Source organism: Nuphar pumila, chromosome 17 (genome assembly GCF_984573655.1).
Source record: "Nuphar pumila chromosome 17, dmNupPumi1.hap1.1, whole genome shotgun sequence".
NCBI classification, from domain to species: Eukaryota; Viridiplantae; Streptophyta; class Magnoliopsida; order Nymphaeales; family Nymphaeaceae; genus Nuphar; species Nuphar pumila.
Genome location: NC_143265.1, coordinates 80,975,816 through 81,000,339, shown reverse-complemented (window position 1 = coordinate 81,000,339; position 24,524 = coordinate 80,975,816). Strand labels below are relative to the sequence as shown.

The 24,524-nt window shown below is 37.2% G+C and overlaps 2 protein-coding genes across 3 annotated transcripts; one reads left to right on the top strand and one right to left on the bottom strand.

The window, feature by feature from the left end:
- The first annotated feature begins 3,262 nt into the window (after positions 1 to 3,262).
- On the top strand, positions 3,263 to 4,704 carry LOC149812451 (uncharacterized). The gene is made up of 2 exons (XM_089993792.1): positions 3,263 to 3,349; positions 3,453 to 4,704. The coding sequence occupies exons 1-2, from the start codon at positions 3,287 to 3,289 to the stop codon at positions 4,494 to 4,496; spliced, it is 1,107 nt and encodes a 368-aa protein (XP_089849918.1). The 5' UTR covers positions 3,263 to 3,286; the 3' UTR covers positions 4,497 to 4,704.
- A 4,622-nt stretch (positions 4,705 to 9,326) lies between these two features.
- On the bottom strand, positions 9,327 to 23,418 carry LOC149812450 (uncharacterized). 2 transcript variants are annotated; one of them, XM_089993790.1, is made up of 10 exons: positions 23,328 to 23,418; positions 23,177 to 23,246; positions 20,985 to 21,052; positions 12,934 to 12,995; positions 12,650 to 12,731; positions 12,307 to 12,540; positions 11,620 to 11,748; positions 11,457 to 11,518; positions 11,260 to 11,379; positions 9,327 to 9,492 (listed from the first exon to the last, which is right to left on the bottom strand). In XM_089993790.1, exons 1-10 carry the CDS (start codon positions 23,376 to 23,378, stop codon positions 9,453 to 9,455), a joined length of 918 nt encoding a protein of 305 aa, XP_089849916.1. In that variant the 5' UTR covers positions 23,379 to 23,418; the 3' UTR covers positions 9,327 to 9,452. The 2 variants fall into 2 exon arrangements, with proteins under 2 accessions (XP_089849916.1, XP_089849917.1); XM_089993791.1 differs by having other exon boundaries at positions 9,327 to 9,486.
- Between the last annotated feature and the right edge of the window lie 1,106 nt (positions 23,419 to 24,524).

Genomic DNA, 24,524 nt, shown 5'->3' with positions numbered 1-24,524 from the left:
TCTAGCCATGGTCAAAGGGCCCACTCGGGTGGGACATCCCATCCTATGGTGTCATGTTGCCTAAAACTCAGCTTAGAAAATATCTAAGTTTATTTGTAAAGATGGGTTTATAAGTTTTATTTAGGAAACCTTTAAAAATCTCTTTGGACTTGACTTGGGAAAAATTTTCGAAATAGATCTTATATTATTATTTATTTATTTTTTGAAATGTAGAGCATCCATTGAGTTGGGCCCACATAAGGGGATGTGCCATGGATTCCTACCATTCCATTAAACCTAGTTTGTTCTAATTTTTCATTCTATGGATTTAATTGGAATTAATTTTTTATATGGGTTTCTCTTTTGGATTTCAAATTCATTTAGGATCTAAACCCATTTAAGAAACCCAAATCAAACCCATGAATATATCCGAAACTCAATTACCAAAGCTCAAATCCGATTTGACATTAAATTATATTTAAATTCTAAATATAAATTAAGCCCAAATTAACTTTGAATCTAACTTTAATTTCAAACCCTACTTCAATAATGATTTAATTTAACGTGTAAATTCAATTTCAAGTTGACATTAAATAAAATCTCAATTTCACTCAAAATAAATATTAAAATTTTATTTATTTATTATTTAATCATTTTTAAAAATTGCAGATGTTACACATAATATCTTGAATATTTAATGTTGATTACGTATATTGCAAGTTGCGAATTATGCAGGAAATTATATGTTTTAAATATACATGCATGTTCTAATTACTCGTGCTTGGGAAGGAGCCATGATGTCTTCCTATTTTATGCATTTCATCATGGCATTCCAAATGGGAAGAAGCCATAAACTTTACCATCCAAACACCTTCCGGCCCTAAGAAGGGGCGCACCTTACTGTTTTTTGAGGTCTTCTTATGGGAAGATAATGAAGGCAGGTGCTTGAATGAACCTTATAAATGTCAAATTAGGAAGGTATGTGGAATTTCGGTCATTCTAATTCTAAATTAGGTCATGTTAGAAATCGGTTTTGAGGACTTATTTCAATCATAACTCTTGGTTTGGATCTTTGATCTGTCCGCTTTTATTATGTTGGAAATCTAATAATCTATTTTAATTCAATGTTTCAAAGTAAAATTAAAAAACATTGTTTTGATGGCAAAAAACTGTATTAAACATAAGACTTATAAAAATTCAAACTTGTTATCAAACAAACTAATTTCTTTGGACAATAACTTTTGACAACATTTGATTCAAGTGTTTTTTTGACTTGTTTGAAAGATAATATTTCTACTTATAATTCTTGTTCTTTTAAAACAAACCTTGAAAACGTCTCTTTAGAAGTCAAAAAACTCAAAATAAATTAAAATTTGCTTGAATGATTCAATTTCCATAACTTCTTTTAGTCAAAATTCGGGTGTTTATGATTGAATGGTGAATCGTTTAAATAGTTCAAAATGATGGAATATATTGAAAACAATCATGATAATTTTATTTATTGAAAATACTATGATATTTGTTTTATAAGCCATATCTTGAGAAAGGTTACTTTTTTATTTATACAATTTTAATTCTAACTCAATTTTACTTTTCTTAACATTTAATATTAAAAAAACACAAATAAAATAATTTAGCTGCCCTTTTTTTATATTTACACAAAAATCACCCGACCTAACCACATTGGCTCGGCCTGCCGTACTTACTGTTGCTGCCTTGGCAGCTTAAAACTTTGTGGGCTTACCCCTTACCTCCAAGGAGTTATCATGCTTAGGCTTGCACAAGGAGTGACACCCGTGAGATTTGAACCTGGACCACCTACTAGGTCCCATCCCACTACGCCAAACCCTTTAAGGCAAATTTGGCCGCCCTTATTATGCCGTTTTGATCGTTTGTCACTATAATTAAGAAGAGCTCAAGGTCATGCTCATTTGTGGATGAACCCAACTCATTTGATCATGCCTAATCAACGTCTTAACAATGCTTTTATTTGGTGCAATTTAGATGCAGGCACCTAATTTATGGTGAATTTACGTTTAAACTTATTCAGTTTTCTAACATTTAAAATAAACGATTACTTGGTTACGAAATTTACTCAAAATCAATTTCAAAATCAATTGACAGTCAATTTTACCTATTACTTTTTAAAAAATTGTTCTTGCCCTTGATTGTAGCTAAAAAAAAGAACTAGTAAATTGACATGCAATAACTTAAAGAAATGAAAGTTTTAAAAGTGAAAGTGTTAACTAAAGTTAAGTGATTAAGAAGTAAATCAAGGCAGTCATTTGAACAATTTATTGAAAAATAAGCATTCACCTTAAGATGTTAAAAAATTTAGACGCTAAACATAAATTTGCCTTTTTAAATGCTAGTTAATTATCTTTTTTTTTTTTTTTACCTTTATTTTTGTTATAAGGAAGCTGAAGAGTAACCTTTACCGCAGTGCACGCCCATGGGGTTTGGTGTAGTAGTATGGGACTAAGCTGCGAGGCAGGTGGTCTAGGTTAAAATCCTATGAGCGTTGCCCCTGTGAAAAGGGTGGTAACTCTTTAGGAGAGGGGTCTATCAGTGCATAGGAATAACGGGGACCGAGGGGAATAGGGCTCCACCCCGCCTCGCCTCGCCTGGTTTGAACCGGGGATGGAGGACATGAAACGGGGATGAAGGTTAAAATCAAAACCCATGCGAGGATGAACTTACTCTTTTGCGAGGATGAACTCACTTTACCGTGTCTCCGACCCATCTTTAAGAAAGACAATGGATCCAGAGAAACGGTCCATTTGAACGGAGGATGGAAGACATGAAACAGGAATAGAGGTTAAAATCAAAACCTGTGCCAAGAAAGAAGGCAGGATTTTGAGACGGGGCCAGCAGAGCCAGGGGGGCCACTAGGTCTATGATCTTAAAGCCGTTTCTTCGACTAAAAATAAATTAAGAAAACACCTTTACAGAAGTGCGACGTAAAACCGTCCATCTCATTAGACAAAACACCAAGCCGTGCAATCCCAGAGCTCTGCATCCAAGGTACATGGGTCCGGCGTCCACGGGATCACTACTCGTTACTTCGCAAACGAAGGAAAGATGGCCGAAGAGGAGACGGGAAGGCGGTCCACTTCGAAAGCTAAACGCGAAGGGCTCCCACGTCACCGATCCGTGTTCTCCATCTCGAACCACTCGTCACTCTCCGATCGGACCACCCCCATTCATTCCCGTCCGTCCGATCGACCATCCCCCCAACACCTTTTTAAAAATCCCTCTTCTCTCTCAATCTTTCTCTTGCTTCTCTGTTAGTCGGGAGACTTCACTAATGGCGGACGATGAGGCAGAAAAGGCTACTATCCCAACTTCAGGCCACCCTCCCTACCATGAGGTAAAGGAAGAAAAAAAACCCAAATTTATTTTTATTTAGGAAGGAGAGCTCGGGAAGTCCTAGCACTAAATCCCCACCATCTTACCCAACCCAATTTGTGCAGATGATCCTTGATGCAATTTCCGCGCAGGACGACAAGAATGGATCCAACATGGCAGCGATCTCAAACTACATCGAGTCGACCTACTCAGACCTTTCCCCCGACCATTCGTCCCTCCTCTTGCACCACCTGCATCAGCTTAAGGACAGCGGGGACCTCGTCATGGTCAACCAGAACTACAAGCTTGCCGCTGCGCCGCAGAGCCCCGACCCTAATTCCACGCTCCCGACGGACTTGCTGCAGCTGAAGATCGGTGTTTTGGCAGCGGGGTTGCCGCGCCCAATCGGTGTTCCATCCCCATCTCCCGGCACAACTCGGCCGCGCGGTCGGCCACCGAAGCCGAAGATCGGTGTTTCATCCCCATCTCCCGGCACGTCTCGGCCGCGCGGTCGGCCACCGAAGCCGAAGATCGGTGTTCTATCCCCATCCCCAGGCACGTCTCGGCCGCGTGGTCGGCCACCGAAGCCGAAGATAGGTCTCCCATCTCCAGGCACGTCTCGGCCGCGCGGTCGGCCACCCAAGCCGAAGATAGGTCTTCCATCTTCAGACACGTCTCGGCCGCGTGGTAGGCCATTGACGCCGAAGATTGGCGTTCCAACAACGGGGTCGTCACAGATTGGTGTCCCGGCAGCTGGGTCGCCTCCGTCACGCGGTCGGCCGCCAAAACCTAAGGTTAGCGTTCTGACAACAAGGTCTCCTCGACCTCGTGGGAGGCCACCGAAGCCGAAGATCGGCCTACCGGCGGTGGGTTCTCCTCGGCCTCGTGGGAGACCACCGAAGCCGAAGATCGCCCTACCGGCGGTGGGTTCTCCTCGCCCTCGTGGGAGGCCACCGAAGCCGAAGATCGGCCTACCGGCGGTGGGTTCTCCTCGGCCTCGTGGGAGGCCACCGAAGCCGAAAGACTCAATGACTGTCGTGAAGGTGCCGAAGCCGAGGGGGAGGCCACCGAAAGTCCCTAAGATCTCCAGCTCACTCTCACCTACGCAAACAGCGTCGCGGCCGCGCGGCCGGCCACCGAAGGCGAAGACGGGCGAGTTGCCCCCCTAGTGTTCCGGCGCAGTTGCCTGAGGAATGAACGGACGGCTCACCTCTTTGAGGTTGGTCGCCGATCAGAATTCCTTCTTCTTCCCCTAATTCTCCTTTCTCTTTCGTTAGTTTTCTGACAATGGGAAAGATGTTATGATGGCATGTTTGTAATTTACCTGCATTTTTTGTCTCTTTTTAGTTCTTACCGGAAATGAATCGGAGCTCTTCGTTGATGACTTGATAGCATCCGTTTCTGCTCAAAACTTTAGCTCAATTTACGTTTTTAGCCTTTGCTTGAGAAAGAAGTAACCGATTTTTTTTAAGTCCTTAGGCCCTATCGGTATTGTTGTCTTTAGGGGAATTTGACCGAAGGGAACCATTCTCGAAAAACGACAATCGTTTCCACATTTTATTAGTAAATTATTTATTTCCTTTTTGTAATTTATTAGGGTGAGATTGAAAATCAGTGTTTCTAATTTGAAAGTTTTTTTTTTTTTTTGAACTTCTCCACTCCCTCTCGGTCTCAAAATTTTGCCCTCATCTCGGTTCCATTTTTTTGGTGGGTTTTGGTTTTTACTTTCATCTTCGGTCCATTTCTCGTTCTATGGCCTTCACTCTCGCCCCAAACGGGGTGGGTTTGGATGAATCTCAGTTCTTTTTTTCTGATACATGATTTACCTACTTTTTTAGAGCCGTTAGAGGAAGGAGAGAAAGGGAGGTGGTTAGGGTTAGAAATATATATGATTTAAATATTATTTTATACTATAATAAAAATCCTGCTGATGTGAGTGTCGTAGTTAATAAAGAAACCACTTTGTTTGCCCATGGGAAAACTCTATTTAAAGGCCTGCTTTTAATCCTTGATTTCAAAATGGGGCTTAAGTTTCTGGATTTTATATTATGGGCTTCGGGCTTTCTAAAAACGGCCAAATAATGGCCTATTGTTGTTATTATCTTTCAGCTCCGGATCAAATCTCGAATGATATACATTGATGGCCTTCACAATCAAATGTCGAAAACCTTTTTTTATTGCTTTCTTATAAAAATAAATGTGAGAAACAAGATATTCAACGTCCCTTTTTACATGATGGAGAATGCTAGCTTGAGGTATTTATTTTGACAGTTTCCATGAAAAACCTATTTGCGTTTGGAATAGATCTTTTGGGCTGTAATTCCAGAAAAGAACAAGGTTATATGCGTCTTCTAACTGACTTAGTATATTTATTTATTTTTATTTGTGGCGTCACATGGGGAGCGATAGGAACGCATTTATTATTATTATTATTATCTTTAAAAAATATCTGCATTTTGTTTTCTTGTGTGATCTTGGATTCTTTGGTGGTTGCTGAGTTCTTATTGGGTTTTAAAAATATCATATAGTGTCAAGGTGATGGAAGGTACTCGAACATGCACTGCTTTATTGGTGCTGCCCCCTTTAGTGGTCTCGGGTTCGAATCCTCCCAGGGCATCTTACATCCTTATCGAGTAGAATAATTGTTTTGTCGTAAATGTCCGAACTGGCAACATTCGAGGAGTTAGCGTAGTTGGAGTGGGCATCAGCTGTCAGTCGGGCACCCGTGGCTCGATTCTCGTGGGCGTTATCGCCCTTGCGTTTGGGGTGAAGGGGGTGCGCCCAGGTTTTACACACCTTATAAAAATGGTACGAAACTGACAAAGAACGGAAAAAGCAGTGTGAATCGGCTTTATGCTTTTCTGACGCTTTTCTAACATTTTTCGATAATGTTTTCGGTAGTATTTTTGGATGATATTAGAACATTTTTTTTATCAATGTCATCGTTTCTTATATAAGTTATTAGTGTCTCTACACATGAGAAACTAACATTCTTTTTATCTTTTTCTTTGATACCATTGATGCCGAAAGAATACCCTATATATATATATATATATATATATATATATATATATATATATATATATATATATATATATATATATATATATATATATATGGGTCCGTGCTAAATGGGGTTTTCAGGTTTTTGTTTTTCATTTTATTTTTAAATTTTAACCATACAGATGTGATCTTGATTTTTATAGAAATCAGCTTTTTAAGTCTTCTAATCGGACACATGGGTGAGTTTTTATAATGTTCCAAAAATCAATGGTCTAAAATCTTTTCAAAATTTGGAGACTTCAAATATCATTTTTTCATTGAAAAGACATGTTGCAGGAAAAGTAGAAAAACCCATTTAACATATTTTATTTAGCATGTACTCATTTCTTTATATATATATATATTTAAATTAAGATGAAAAACATGATTGGGATGGAAGAATGTGGCCATACGACAATCGGTGCGAGGTTACTTCAATGGTCACCCTTTCTCAATGGCCCTAACAATTTAGAATCATGGATTTTCTTCATTGGACATGTTCCATTTCAGGATTTCAAGTTTCCTAAGGGCTAGAATTCAGATGCATACCAGTCCATAGTTTCATAAGTTTCTGCAAAACAAGAAGCCTATCACGTTCATCCCTCAGTTCGTTCTTCTGCAAGTGTCTTAGATCTTATAGTAGTATCAGAGGCCAGGTTATTCCATCCATGCGGTGCTCGTGTGCCTATATTGATTAGCAGGAATCTGCCACCCTAAAATCAAAAAACACAAAACAAAATGACGTGAAAGGTCAATCATTATCATTATTTTTCTAACAAGCAATGAAAGAAAATCCTGTTTGTGAAATCAAAATTGTTGCGTAACAGGGGATATGTACCCTGTTTACAGTGGACGACGCCTATATGCCGGTTGCCTCTTTGATTGAGGTGGTTCCTGATTAGCCCAAATCCACTGTGTATTTACAATATGATACATATCGTTATTATGGGGTATTCTGATAGGATACATCCTTGTATCTATATACAGGTGTATCTTACGATAGCTGCTGTATCATTTGATACATGGCGTATCTTATGATACACTATAAATGCATTTTAAATCTACATATTTTATTTTTTGAAAACATATAAGGGCCCTTTTGGGTTATTTTATATTCATCCCTATGGAGCTTAAGAGTGATTTAGAGAGATTTTTTTTTTCAAAAAAATATGATGATGGTGATGATACTCAATGATTGATGTTATCTAATTCATTTTTGTTTGAAATTTTAAAAAAATTAATTATGTAAAAATTTTAAGCATTAAAAAACACTTAATTTTTTTATGTAAACACATTTTTGTGAATCTTGTAATTTATTAGCTTAGATTTGTTATTTAATATGCATATTATTTCATAGTTTGCATTTTTCTTGTGAGATTTTTATTTATGGCATATTATCTTGATTATTTAATTGTTGATGTCTTATGCATGCCATTCATAACACATAGTTGTTTTGATATGTAATATTATAGTTTTATCTTCTGTTTGAGGATGCCTTATTCAGCTGAGAGAGATATAAATGTTTCATATGTGATTTTATGGTTATTTTGAAAAATTAATCATTGTTTCATATGTTATACTTTTTTTTAATTTTTTTTTAAGTTTTTTTCTTGATTTTTGAAATTTTTGAATTTTTTTATTAAAACTTTACAATTTTTTATGATATGATACATATTTATCTTTGGGCCCGATCGATATGGGTTACAATAGGATACTTACAACCTTGATCATAACACAATGCATCTTTTTACACATGATCATACCAGCTTGGTTCATTTACCATAATTCTTAATCCTCAGTGCAATAGTCTCCAATTTATCAGGTTGCTTCATGTCTAAATACCAGTAAAATATAGCCTTTACTGGGAAATAAACATAAAAAATATGCTTGTGTTTTTTTTTCTGGATGATTGTGGTAGATCTTAAGAGAGTCTCGGACATGGAGGATCTTGGTATAAGTGCTTGTGATGAGAAATGCAAAGCATTATCTTTGCATGGCTTTGAGATGGCTGCAAGTTAGAAGGCTCTTAATCACACGCTGATGCACCACCATTTTTGGGTGAGAATATTAATCGGTTGGTTTAACTATTTGTTCTCAAGGTGTATGTGCTTGGAAGTTATTGGACACATCGTGAGTCCCTTCGCATTTAAATCAACTGCCTTCATTGTGAAGTGCGAGCATAACAAAAGTTGGTCAACTCTTGCTTTGCAGTGATCCAAAGCTGCGCACTTCATTTACTGATATTATGGTAGCCATGAAGCCTCTGCACAAGCCAATTAGAAGGTCACATACAAGTGGACCAGCAAATGATCGATCCCCTACAGATGATTAAAAAATGCAAAATATATGTTCATAACCAGCCATGGCAATTGCTGATGAATCCTGATCAATGAGTGCAAATGGTTGTTTCCATTCAGGTTAAGCGTCAGATGTGAACGAAGGGGGGAAAGATCATTTACGACATTCATGTTCATGATATTCACAGTGATTCTTCTCTCCTTTTTCTTTTAGACAAGGTCTATTTGGCGAGTGATTCTTCGAATTTGTAAATTTCCTTATAATGACTTGTGTTTATCCTGCATTGACTAAATTTGGTGGCTCCTCCGTTAACTGCGAATTGCATGCTGGGGTGCGTGTGTGCCAGTATGCATTCGAACATCTGTTTGGAACAAATAGGCTGAAACGTATTTGACCAAAGGTCACCTGCAACAAGGGCTGGGTTTATGTGAGGCTTATGTTAAAATGCCTAAACTTAACCCAAAAATTTATGGTTCAGATCTGCAGGTTGACATATACCCTAAACTGGAAAATACAAGAGCGTAGTGCTCATGTCTCTGTCTCTCAACTAGCAGAGAGAATGGACAATGTACAGGCACGACATGAGCAGGGGAAAGTCTATAGTATATGATTCTCTCTCTCTCTCTCTCTCTCTCTCTCTCCACACACACAGATGCACATACATCAAAAACATGAGAAACTTTTCCACATTAACAAATGGGCTTTAAAATTCACGTAACGTTACAACTGTACCCAAACAAATTTTCCACTCAATGTACTGAGACCATGTCGGATAACAATTTGCATTAGTCTGTTCTTCCACTTCTTCCAGTTGATTGTCTATACCTTGCACAGAGTAATTGTTACATGTCAATATTTTCAGAGACGAGGATTAGAAAGGTGAAAATTTGCTTTATCTCAAATAGCTAGATATAAACAGCATCTTAGTATAAAGGAAAAACAATTGTGGATAGAGAATATGAAAATAGTTGATGACAAGACAAGAAAAGAAAAACAGCTATTTGGGATACTAAGGTTTCCTGTCAACATCTTCAAGCAAACGCAGATGAAATTTTCTGTATCACACTACGATACAGTTGACAGAAAACTTTTGCAGTTATATAATGTCTATTTATGCAAAAATATAAGAGTTCAATATGTAAACAAAAAAATAAAATAAAAAGAAGATAAAAGGAAAAAGGAATGCCTCTGCAGAATGTTGTGCACGAGAAGGGGAGGGGGGGGGGGGTTCTTTCAAGTGTTTTCATGAGTTAAAAATATGTATGTCTTGTTTGTAGTTTGCTTTTTAGTCAAGGTATACCTATTAATTTAGGATAAATATATTTGTAGGCAGAATAGGGTTCTTTCCATACAATTTTTTTGCACTATTTGTATTTTTATTTTATTGTTTTTGTAGCTAGCTGTTGGGTCATACCAGCCTAACGGATAGTATGCTTGTTGCCTACTTATATGAGGCATATGCTTGACTGTATTCTTTGAGAGAGGATGGATGTAAATAGGTGTGTGTGTGTGTGTGTGTGTGTGTGTGTGAGAGAGAGAGAGAGAGAGAGAGAGAGAGAGAGAGAGAGAGAGAGAGAGAGAGAGAGAGAGAGAGAGTAGTGAAGCTACGTTGTAAATTATGTGAATAATTTGATTAATAAAATTATTTAATTTTTATTTCTTGTTCTTGGCTATGTTTAAGTAAAAGTATTATCATTTTTATTTTCCTTTTGTTTCTTGGATTATGTGCCACTTCGTGACAGTCATGTACCACCTGTCTGATCACAAGCCAAAAAGTTTCCCTGTTAGGAGACCAATCTGTTTTTTTTAAATAAGGTCAACCTACTAATGGTTCTTAATTGTACATTGTTAACTTAAAACCAACTGACAGGTCATCTGTAATTTTCTTGTGTCTGTCTGTGTGTGTGTGTGTGTGTGTGTGAGAGAGAGAGAGAGAGAGAGAGAGAGAGAGAGCATTCACGAACTACTTTCCCTGTAACAGTGCTTCTTGTAGTCTGTGTCTAACCAATCAACATTACTAGCCCTAAAAGCATTGAACTTCTCTTGCCCATTATTATTCAGGAGACAAGCTATGAATCCCATGCTCAACATTGTTTAAGATATTTTAAATCTTGATTGTGGCAATGGTTACAATTCTCCCTAGTTTTCTGGCTCATAGGCAGCAAAATGAACCGTTATCTTTTAGAAATGTGGTTTCATATAATTGAATTTGCAAAAGTTCCATCAACCATCTGTACGTGCAAAATGTGATTGGTTGAAAAAACCAAAGGATGTGATTCCTGGCTAGTCACCACAACCTTAGGCCGTCCAGGAGAATCAAACATTTCACAGAGAATTAACTCTAGGTCTACACACTGATGTCAATCTCAACTGAGCATAACTGTATCTTTAAATATAGAATTAATAGAAAACTTGGACAAAACAAATGGCACAATAAATTAAAAGAAAAGTAAAATAAGTAAATAGTAGGAGAATTGCAAGGCATACTGAGAATGCATGACAGGCATTATATCAAGAAGTGCCTAGAATTGAACAAGTATGCAGCATTACATTTATCATGCTTTTGAAGTATGCAGCAGGAAATTGTCATACCAATTTAATCTTTCATCTTGAGGTAGGCTGCGACTATACATGGGAAATTCGAACAGAAAATATGCTTTCAGCCATGTAGGCAAATTTCCATATACAGTTGGCGGCAAAGGAATCAAAGGGCTGCAATACAAGTCCTGTGTCAGTTTTTCATATATTTTACTTCAAATATTGGACCTATGATAGTGAAACAAGATTACCTTGTTACTTTTTTATACAAGCGATACTCTGCCATGGTGCCAAAGCGCTTGTCTGCTGAATCCTAGAACCCAGTAAAGAGTAACAGTTGCAGATAAATAAATTAGAGTTCTCCGATGCATTAACTTCATATGTATGTAATGAATGCAGACTAATAAAGCAGACCTCAAGTAGTGGGATGCCACTAACAAAAAGAAGTAAAAATGTGAGGAAGATTGGTCCAACAACTACCAGCCACTCAGCACCTTCTAGCACAGGTGTAGATGCCACGAAAATGCCCCACCAAAGGAAAATCTAGATGCATTATACAATTGAAACGAATAATCTTAGTAAAGAGAGAAAAACTGTAGTATAACTTCAACTTATCCAAGTAGACATTTGTATCCATTCGCATATCACTGTCTCATTCTATTGAAGAATAGCCTTTAGCAAGCAAAACTAACACTTGACAAAAGAGAGGAGAATTATTATGGAATATATATATATATATATATATATATATATATATATATATATATATATATATATATATATATATATATATATATATATATATAAAAGGTCTGATTGAGAAGATGCAACCTAGAACTATGATTTCTAGTATGTGGGGGTAGGTGCTCCAGGAGCACCATAGCATTACTCTATATATATATAAGAAAGATGAAATTTTCATCCTCAAGGCTCCGCTCTGCTGAATTTTGGGGAATGTATCTGTTAGCCCAAGTATGCAAGCAAGCCATGCAAAAAAAGACAAGTATAAAATAATTTTACAAGTTCGTGATAAGAGATCCTAGTTTCGCACATGGATAAGGCACTGCAGCCCAAAGAATCAGGACTCATAGTTGAACTGACCTCACCAAAATAATTTGGATGTCGAGTAAATTTCCAGAGGCCCACATTGCACCACTTTCCTCTGTTTGATGGGGAGTTTTTAAATTGCAACTTCTGTTGATCTGCTGTTGCTTCGACTACAATTCCCACAAGCCACATGATCCACCCAATAACATCCTCAGCTCTAAGCCCAGGGTTTCGGTCACTAGCATTAACAACTGTTACAGGCAAACTTACAGTCCATACCCAAACTGCCTGTGTAAAAGAAGTATATGATGATGGTACATGTCAGGTACCCCCAGTGTACAACAAAAAAATACGTCACACAGAAGGCATTGCATGAAGCAAGACAGAAAACATGAACCTGGGCTATCCAAAATACTGCTAATTTCCCGAAATTGTTGCGCATTTCATCAAAGCGCCGATCCTCAGCCCATTGAAGGATTCTGGTAACAATGAAACAAAAAAGAAACAAATAAACCAATGCTCTCAATAAAAAAATTACACTACAGAAAGAAGACGATAATTTAAATAAAAAAGGCATGCCCATGCAATTATGCTTTTTTTTTATGAATAAGCATATTATAATATCTGTCTACTCTTTTATGTTTGATGGTCAATTTCACACAATCTGTCATATAAGCTAACCTCATTAACAGAAAGAACCCAAGCCGAAAGCCCCACATTACCACAAGCAAGCTCAAGACCACCTGTAGTATGGAGACCAATGGTAAGATATTCATAGAAAGTGCAAGATCTAACCATAGCACCTTATAACTATAATAGCAGATGATAATAGACAGAAAATCATATACTCACTATCTTGACATGTTTTTCCAATGTAATTTTAGACTATGTCCCAAAAAGTAATTCAACATTTGAAGTTAATTTATATATGATGCATCTGCAATATTGGAAGAACTCATACAGTACTGTGGCTCAAAATCAAGAACATGATATCCAAAGTTTGTTCTATGAGAATGTCTATAATAGAATAGATTCTTATTGGCTAAAAACCAAGAAGATAATATCCAAAATTTGTTCTATGAGAATGTCTATGATGGAATAAATTATGATCAACGAACATTTGAAACTAATTGACTGCTCCCCTTTAGGCTTGTGATTTCTGCTACATAGCATTGGATAGTAAAATTTTCCAGAATTATAAGTTTAGGTATGAGACTGAGAAATTTGGTTTAGATGACAAATTTCCATAACAAAATCAAAATAAAACTAAATCCAGTCTTCCTGCTGCTTCTCTACTTCATCCTTAAAGTTGAGTTCCATATAAAACTAAAGAACGTATCAGACATCCAAAAGAAAAAGGAAAAAAAAAGTGTCGTGTTCCTACAAGAGCCTCAGTTTAAACTTGAACTGCTCTAGCACTCTAGGAGCTTGCATAGGATAAGAATCAAGGGAACCTACAATTTATTTGTCTTTCAAAAGGTTTAAATTAGTGTAACCTATCTCCTAGGTCGCTTCCAAGATGATTCTTGGTTTGCTTCTAAGTCGTCCTGCGCTTTCTGCTTCCTAAATTTTGGAAGTGCCTCGCTTTCCGCTTTTGCTTCCCAATCCCGCTCCCGCTTCCCCCACTGGCAACTTTGATATAAGCACATAAATGCACACACACACCTAACCGCACATAACTTTTTTGAAATTGCTATGTTGCACCCTCCGCACCCGCTATGTGACATAGGTTGTGATAGTGAACCTTACATAATGACACAATTGTATTATGTATATACCCAAGGGATACTTATGTACTTTAAGTCATTATGGCTGAACAAAGTAACAGTCTAACGCGACGCCTAGCCTAAGAAGGATTTTCTGGGTTCTCCTTTTCAAAAAGGCCAGCATATTGCCTTTTATGTTCTCCTACCCAACCATGGGCATGAATACTTGTAAATCTCACACAAAATACCTGTAATAAGATATTGCGGAAATATAAAGAGTGCATACAAGCACTTACAACAATGAATAAAAGAGACAATATCACAAGTCCACAAAGGGACAATACAATCACAAGCCTTTAAGAAGGCAACAATATAAAAAGCCTCTTATTGAGAAGAGAGAAACCTCTCAAGAATGAAAATACACAAGGGGTTCACCCCTATTTATACAAGAGGGAGAGGAGGAAAAAGGAGGGCCAAAGGGCCTCAAAAGAAGAGCCAAAAGGGGGTTCCCATGAAGTCGTTGGGAGCCCCCAACGGTCACATTTGTGACCGTTGGGGGCTCCAACGACTCTATGGTTGGAGCCCCGCTTTGGTTCTAAAAAATACAAAAATAAAACCAAAAAAATAAATAAAGAAATTTACATTTAAACAAAATAGTTGTTTTCTAAAACAACTATGTAAAATCACAAAAATACCCCTATCGGGTATTGATGTAATATATATATGAGGTACATTTTAACACCCCCCCTCAAACTTTACGGGGAAAAGACGAAAAGTTTGTCAAGAAGAAACATGAAGCGAGGAGCCGGAAGAGCTTTAGTGAAGAAGTCCGTCAACTGATATTCTGAAGTGACATATGGTAGAGCAATAGTTCCTCGTAAGAATTCGTCACGAACATAGTGGCAGTCCATTTCGATATGCTTTGTACGCTCATAGAAGGTATGATTGCTCGCAATGTAGATGACACTCTTGTTGTCGCAACATAATTTTGAGGCTTCAGTAATATCAACCCCCATGTCTTTAAGCAGACTACGAAGCCATACAAGTTCCATTGTCGTGGTTGCCATAGCCCGATACTCAGCTTCAGTGGATGATAGTGAAACTTTCTGCTGCTTCTTGCATCGCCAAGCAATCAAAGAGTCCCCTAAAAAGACACAAAAACCAGTAGTTGAGACTCGATCATTGGGATTACCTTCCCAATCGGCATCAGTATAAGCAAGAAGATTTAAGGAAGAATAGGAGGATAGAAAAAGCCCTTTATTGATGGTATTCCGAATGTAGCGGATGATTCGGAGAACAACACTCATATGCACAGTGGTAGGAGCATGCTGAAATTGGCTAACATAGTGAACCGCATGGGAGATATCTGGTATGGTGATGGTTAAATAGGTAAGAGATTCAATGAGTTGTCTGTAAGGCGTGAGATCTTCTAGAAGAACCCCATCCTCCAACCGTAATTTGGCATTAATAACCTCGGGAGTCTCTACTTTCTTGTCATCAGAAATCTCAGACTTAGAACAGATATCTGCAGCAAGCTTCATCTGTGACAAAATATATCCTCGAGAAGAATATGCAACTTCAATTCCAAGAAAATATCTAAGAAAACCTAAATCAGACATATCAAAATTATTTTTTAATATCAATAATACTATTTTGATCATTCCCAGTGATAATCATGTCATCAACATAAAGTAACAATATTACGATACTCGTATCTGCATTTTGAACAAAAAGAGCAGTGTCAGTATAACAAGAATGAAATCCTAACTTTATCATGATATCACTGAAACGATCATACCAAGCCTTAGGAGCTTGTTTAAGACCATATAATGCCTTTAAAAGCCGAAGTGTTTGACCTTGCTTAATATTAATTCCGGGTGGTGGATCCATGTAAACTTCTTTACTTAAATTTCCATTTAAAAAAAAGCATTTTTTACGTCAAGTTGATAAATAAGCCATTTTTTGGTTAATGCGACAACTATTAAGGTCCTGACACTGGTCATTCTAGTTATGGGAGCGAATGTTTCTTCATAATCAATGTCATATTCTTGGGAGTATCCCTTAGCGACTAACCTAGCTTTATATCGTTCTAAAGAGCCATCGCTCTTAGTTTTAACTTTGAAGACCCAGCGACAACCAATAGGTTTTTTGTGTGAGGGTAGATTAACTATTTCCCAAGTATTGGCCTTTTTTAAAGCATTTAGTTCAACTTGCATTGCTTCAACCCAATGTGGTATAGATTTAGCTTGATTATAGTGAGCCGGTTCAAAATAAGAATGTAGGGTTATTAAACATGCCCGATAGTTGGGGGTTAAGGAATCATAGGATACAAACCTATTTGGGGGTATTGAAATTCTAGAAGAATGTCTAACTTGTGGTTCCTCAGTGGATTCAGAAATTTGAGAGTATTTTTCTAAGGCACTAATAGGTTTTTCTTGATTTCTTCTTGAGTAAACATTTATATTGGTATCACTATCATGAACATTTATATTTGAATCACTATCATTTGAGGGTGTTGTGTCAAGATGGGATACCTCACGTGTATCGTCTATGTTTTCAAGAAAATCTTCTTGTATGTCATCAATAAGATATAAGAATATATAATCAATTTCATTTGTTTCTTCTATTTTATCAAAACCGTTCTCTTCTTCTAGAAATGTTACATCTTTTGAAATATATAGTTTATCATTCTTAAAATCATAACATCTATACCCTTTTTTTTTTCACCATATCCTAAAAAAACACATTCAATTGCTTTTGGAGATAACTTATCTCTTTTATGTAATAGGACAAAACATTTGCAACCAAAAATACGAAGACGATTGAAATCGGGTGAAAATTTAAAGAGTTTTTCATAGGGAGAAGCATTTTTTAACTTAGAAGAGGGCATTCTATTGATTAGATAGGTTGAGGTTAGAACGGCTTCGGCCCAAAACTTCTTTGGAATATTCCTAGAAACAAGTAATGTTCTAGCGGTTTCTATAATGTGCCTATATTTCCTTTCCGCTAGGCCATTTTGTTGGGGAGTCCTAGGACATGACTTTTGATGACAAATGCCATTTTGGGTTAAATAGTTTTGGAATTCGTGAGATAAGTATTCGCCACCGGAATCGGATCTTAAAATAGATATGTTATTTTGAAATTGATTTTGAACCTTTTTATGAAAATCTTTAAAGAAAGTAAATACTTCCGATTTATGACTAAGAAAATAAATCCAAACATACCGAGTAAAGTCATCAATAAACGTAACATAATATGAATAACCCCCTTTAGACATAACCGGAGAAGGCCCTCAAACATCCGAATGCACCAATTCAAAAGGTCTTGATGAAAGAAAAGTTCTATTTGGGAATGGAATAGACTTCATTTTTCCAAAAATGCAATCTTTGCAATTAATTTCTTTTTCCTTACAAAATTTGTTTTCAAAAGGAAAGAGATACATTTTGGAATAACTTGGATGACCAAGTCTTTTATGCCAAGTTTCCATGTTTTTTTCTTGGACATAAGAACAAAAATGATTTATAGGGAAATCAAGATGGTCCATATAATAGAGATCTCCCTTTCTATGGCCTTGCCCAATCCGCTTCCCGGACCGGAGATCCTGCACAAAGCAACCATTAGATGAGAAAGATATTTCACATCCATGGTTGGCAATTTGAGAAACCGAAAATAGGTTTAAATTTAGTTTGGGAACAACTCTTACTTTTGGAACACAAAAATTTTGAGAATCTTTAAAAGAGCCAATACTTGAAATTTTTAAAAATGTTCCATCGGCCGTAGAGACACAAGAGTCCTTTGAATTGGTGCAAACATCAATAAGTGTATTTTCATGAGGGGTCATATGAAAAGAAGCTCTGGAGTCAAGGATCCAAGAATACGTACCGGGTGATGATGTCGAGGCAATAGCCGCACCCGATGTGGAGGAAGAAACTTTTAGTATTTGTTGGAGAGCCATAGATATTTGTCCAAGAGTTTCTTTGATGTCATTGTTCTTGCCTTCATCTTCTTTGGTGGTGGTTTCTTCAAGAGAGGCCACCTTAGGCTTGAAGGTTCCAATAAGCTTTGGACAAGCGGGTTTAATGTGACCCGGCTCATTGCAATAATGACAAACAATCATTTTTCTTCCTCCATTGTAGTTTCCTTGTTTCCCATAATGAGGAGGATTATAGCTTCTAACATTGTTACCCGGTTTTGAAACGACAAGGACTTCATCAACATGCTTACTCATGTCAAGCCTTGTCTCCTCTTGAGTGATTTCGGCAATAGCATCCTCAATAGGAGGAAAAATAGATCTATGGAGAAGTGAGGATCTCACTTGCTCAAATTCGGGACGTAGCCCAAAAAGGAATTGAAACAATCGCTCTTGTTCCATTTGTTTTTGCCTTAAATCAATATCTTCCATAGAAACCCATTTTGGCTCCAAAAGAGCCAATTCATCCCATAGTGGGTTTAGGGCACTATAATAGTCTTGAATGCTAGAATCACCTTGCCTGGTGGTTCTAATCTTTTTTTGCAAGAAGTATGCTCTCGCAAGATCCTTTTGGGTATACATACCCTTCATAAATGACCAAGCTTCATTGGCTCTACGAAATTCAGCTATATTAGCACATACCTTAAGCTCCACATTGTTCATAAACCACGCAAGGATTTTTGCGTGATTGCTTTCCCAATCTTCCACTTTTTTTTGATGATTTTCAATGGCCTTGAGGCGAGCATCTCCTTAAAGAGCCTTTTTTTTACCTTCTTCGTCCTTTGTGAGCATAAACTTAGGTTCCGAAACGGTACCCATGACAAAACCCCAAAGTTTCTTTCCTTTGAGATTATTTTCCATTGCCGATGCCCACATCATATAATTCTTTCCATTGAGCTTGAAAGATAGGTCAATCTTTGCCTCCATGATGTTGCCAAGAAGTGAGAAGATATCCACTAAATATGAGATACACGAACCACACCTTTCCTTCAAGAATCGAGTGGCTTTGATACCATGTAATAAGATATTGCGGAAATATAAAGAGTGCATACAAGCACTTACAACAATGAATAAAAGAGACAATATCACAAGTCCACAAAGGGACAATACAATCACAAGCCTTTAAGAAGGCAACAATATAAAAAACCTCTTATTGAGAAGAGAGAAAGCTCTCAAGAATGAAAATACACAAGGGGTTCACCCCTATTTATACAAGAGGGAGAGGAGGAAAAAGGAGAGCCAAAGGGCCTCAAAATAAGAGCCAAAAGGGGGCTCCCATGGAGTCATTGGGAGCCCCCAATGTTCACATTTGTGACCGTTGGGGGCTCCAACGACTCTATGGTTGGAGCCCCTCTTTGGTTCTAAAAAATACAAAAATAAAACCAAAAAAATAAAGAAAGAAATTTACATTTAAACAAAATAGTTGTTTTCTAAAACAACTATGTAAAATTACAAAAATACCCCTATCAGGTATTGATGTAATATATATATATATATATATATATATATATATATATATATATATATATATATATATATGAGGTACATTTTAACAATACCGTCATATCTACCTCATTCAGGACTGTTTTTGTTATGAATCCATAAACGCATAAAGTACCAACAATAGGTGCCAGAACCACGGGAAATTTCATCATGTCAGCTATGTCACAGGGATTCGGCCAGCCAGGTGCCGCACCCGCATCGACGTGATCTGACGCAGGTGCGGGTGCGGCACCCGGTGTGGTCAACCCGACCCTGGGTGTGGTCAATGCACCCAATGTCATTTATGTCCAACTTTTGGACTTAAAAAAAAAACTCGCCCTATGAAATGGGCTGAGGAGAGGAGGATTAGGGCAATTTTTTTTTGCCCTAATCCTCCCAACCTCTCCTCCCGACATCAGCGAGTGTTGAGTGTTGAGCTGCAACACCCTAATCCTCCCGACCTCTCCTCCCGATGCCGGCGAGTGCTGAGTGTTGAGCTGCGACACCCCGACGTCTGCAACTGAGATACATTATTCTCTCTCTCTCTCTCAATCTCTCTCTCCACTCGTCTCAACATCTCGACTACCTCTCTCTCTCTCTCTATTTTTTTCCCCATTTTCATACCGCGTGCCTCTCTCTCAGTAGTCAATCTTTTCCCCTTTACTGTGTACCTCAGTCTCTCTCAATCTCGGCTAAACAAGCCCATTTTGAAAAAAAAATTACCCATTTTAGGGAAAACTCAGTTCGTCTGGCTCGTTTTCTTAACAATCTATCTATTACATAGTTTTTACATGTAAAAACTATGTAATATAAACATGATACTGTTTATGCATAGATATATTATATTAATGCTGGCCGAACTGAGTTTTTACAAGCCTAGCCGAGCCGAACTGTTAAAACTTATGATAATTGTTTTTTATTTCATTAGTGTTACTGTTGTTAACTGTTAAAACTTAAAAATTATATATATATATATATATATATATATATATATATATATATATATATATATATATATATATATAATTTTTTTTTTGCCGCACCCGCACACATGTGACATAGCATGTCAGATATTTTACCATCGTAAAATGCACATAAAGGAACACAACCTGCTAAAACTGTATCTACACAGTTAAGAAGCCAGTAAATCCAACAGAATTGTTCATGCCATGAATCTTGGTATCAGGATTCCCGCAGCTAGGGAAAGTATTGGAATAAATTAAAAAAAAATGTGTTCACTGAGAGAATTTCAAATAAATTTGGCACGTTTAGAATTTCAAAAATGGGAAATAAAATGTTTTGATATCAATTCAAAATCAGGACTTTTTTCTGAAAAAGAAAATATTTCCAAAACATAATGATTTTCTTAGTTTCTGAATTAGCTGCAGTAAAATCAAGATACTTCCAAAATATTGCCAAGATTTTTTAAGTTACAACTAGTTTAATACATTTCTTCAGGTATTCTAATATCTAAGAACTACATTTCCAAAAATAACAATGTAGGCATTGAAGAAATTAACATAACAGGAGGAGAAAAGATAAATTTTATTTCTGTCCAAAATAAAAAACAGTACCTGCCTAAAATGCCATAATCCTTTCAGACAAACGGTCAATATAGCAAGTATCACAAAATTTGTGCTTCCTACAAGGGCAAAAAGGGAAGTAGTCTTAATCAGTTTGAAAAAACCAAATGCTGTATACCATCACAACAAGTAGGTTTTAGTCAACTAATAACATACATGATACAACCAGCATGAAGAAAAAGAAACCCCCACCTTGTGTGCATCGAATTCAGTTAAGCAAATGAAAGCAGAGAGCAAAAGCAGGAGGGGAAAAAAAGAAATGAAACCAAAAGTAGCAAGGAAAACATCAAAGGTCACAGAAAAGAAAAAGAATAAAAACTAGTCACTGATTCAGGACCGCCGATTCACATGCCTCTTATGTGTTTTTTTCATGCATTTTGTGATTTTAATGCATAATGGCCATAAAAAAAATACTTGTTATAAAGAATCATAATTTTAAATCATAAATATTAACAATTATGTATAGTTGAATACTTATATAACTTAGTCATTGATGTCATGTGCTAAATTTAGTGATTATACAGTGTGGATTTTGTTTTTTCCCATATCTTAACACTAGAAAATGCATAGTCCTAACACATACGAGTTACCAAGTCGAGCCACTGACTCGCAAGTCAAGGATTGGGCAATCCGAATCCAAGTCACGAGTTTGCCAACTATGCATAATAGTACTTACATACAGGAACAAAAATAAGGAGATTTACCCAGAAAGGAAGTATCAAATAGCATGGAGAAAATTGAAAATCAGTAAGTCAACAATGTGTGTGTTGCACACACGTGTAAACACAATTTAGCTCCAAGGGCACTTTATTATATAGCATGCACTTGAAAACAAGAACTGGAGTAAAAACAAATTCTGAGGCAGAATATGCGGTAACTGTGAATACAGTGGTGGAGCCAGGATTTTTCAATATACACACAGATACATACATACATACATACATACATATAAGTTACAGGAATTTATGATTTAAGATGCAGTTGAACATTAGGGACTAAATAAGGAGGCCTTTTCTTATATTTTACATTTTACTAGAAATATTCATGTCAGATGCACATGAGATGAAAAATAATAATAAGTTACATAAAAAAATATGAAAATAGAGAAAAGGGAAAGCAACTATAAGGGAGGGGAGAAAAACAATTATGGAACCCTTCTATAAAGTAAATTGAAAAATCCTTAGCATGTACTGGAAAACCCCAACTATATTTCTTGTATTTTGTACAATCCAAATATTTTCATAACAATTTGACAAAATGAAGATTGACATCAAAATTTGTTCAAAACCTCTAGTTTTGGGAGGTCATTAGAGCATCCCGCAATTGTATAGCAATAGAAACTCTGGTCAGGGTAAAGTTAGGGTGGTCCATTAAACACCAATGAGAATTTCCCTTTTCCAACAGTCATATTAAGGTAAAAACTTTTAAGAAGAAAATTCTGAATTAGATAAGAGAAGAGTAAAAATGGAGCACATTACTTCCTCTTTCTACTTTTAGTCTTTTACCCTTAAAAAGCTGCTCTAGTGTCACAAATTCCCCTGTTCTGAGTCTTCTGACCATCTACTCTCAGTGTCAAGTCAACCATTGTCTTCTTTGGACTTCCGCTTCTCTAATTGCATGGTGAAGTTCACATCATTTTAGTAAATTGTATTGTTATAATGAAATAAAAACCTTTGTAGTCTGCCTCTAGAAAACTGGTATACCTATCGATCTCAACTGCTTTTACTCTCTATCTAGTCGTCACTCTGAAATTTACCACTTATGCTGCCATTGGGACCCATGTTCAATAGTTCGAGTGCCTGAACCAACAATTGCGCTAAAAAAAAATTCACTCCTATAATCCTCACTCATACAAGGCTTTTCATCTCTGTAGTAAAAACAGACACAATTTGCTAATCCCAATTTCCCGTGGGGGGATAGTTTTTCTCCAATTCCGCGCTCTTGTTAACAATTCACGCAGCCATCAAGCTTCCACTTTCCAGACGCTCCAAAATCACCAACCAAACAAGACATCCACGCCTACCTTCGGCGCACGAAACGAAACCAAAGAACAACAAAGCATGACACGCATAAAGCCAGAGAAGAAGAAAAAATCCACGAAGACGAAGAAAATCGAACGAATGCAGGGTTTCCGTCACCCGAAAAGAACAAAAAACTGAATTTAGGGGCAGAGAGAACCGTACCAGCGAAATCGGTGACCTTATCGAACTTCAAAAGGGCGGTGACGACGAAGAAGACGAACTGGTACCCGACCTGCAAAAAGACGAGCGCCCAAAGCATCAGCAAAAATGAGAAAGAGAGATATAAGAAACCCTAATGTTGAGGGGGGCGCACAGTGACAATGGCGGTGATCGCCAGGAAGCGAGAATCGAGGACGCCTCCCATCGCGCTTCCTTTCTTCCACTGACTGCGCGCGGGAAGGAGATAAGGTAACGGGCATCTCCTTCCTTTCTTCTTTCATTTCTTGGGTCAATTGGTCGTAATTGGACCACGTGGCGCTACACCCACCTATCGAACGATCTCTGGACCGGGGCCCCACATACAATGGTGCATCTGAACTGCCCACTCGATGATCTGGACGGTCAGCAGCTTAGCGGGGCCCACTTGTTAGTTGTCAAACCAGACCCAGACAGGATTTGTGATGATGGTACCAGGTCCAATCTGACCCACCATAAGAGAACCATACCCGAATCCGATAAAGATCACATGAACCAGACCTGGACCATACTCGGTAAAATAATATTTTTTTTAATCTTTTGTTACATGAAAAATTATGGATCTTAGTCCGAACTCAGGTCAGGCCCAGGTCTGGTATGAAATTTCACAAACCATACCTGGCTTCATATATTAATCAGACCCTTTGGGTCCAACCCAGATTCTAATTGACCTTCTTATTTATCATCAAACCCTGATCCTATAGGGTTTGGTATGGGTAGGTTCCGGGTCAAACCCAACCCATTGACACCCCCTAGGTTAAAGCAATGGCTCTGATATGGGATCGAATTGGGACCTTGGTGTACCCATAACTAGACCATGCCATCTCAGGGAATCACTGGATCTAGATCCAGATCCAATTCCTTTTCTTGGAACTACATAGTAACAACTATTGGTGTTTTTTTTTTTTGTCAATCGTCGTTCTAAACGCCATGATTTTATGGCGATATTTTCCACTACATCAAGTATTTAACAGGAATGATGGCACTTTTTTATTTTTACGTGTTTTTTTTACTTTTTGTTATAAATATATCTTTAAAATTTTAAATTATTTATTTTGGCCGATATTCCATCAGTAAAAACAGAAGAAAAATGAAAATTTTCAATTTCTCAAAAGGAAATTTTCAGTTTTAGAAACAAGTCATGACATCCTCTTCTGCTGCTAAGTTCATCTTATCAAACCTTTTCCCTTGAAAATCCTCCCCACAATTTTCATGATATTAATGCGATAAAAACAAAGTTTTAAATATTTCCATGTTACTTATATTTTACTTGTATTTTTTATTTTCCTGAGATTTTCACTAGAAAAAAACCCAC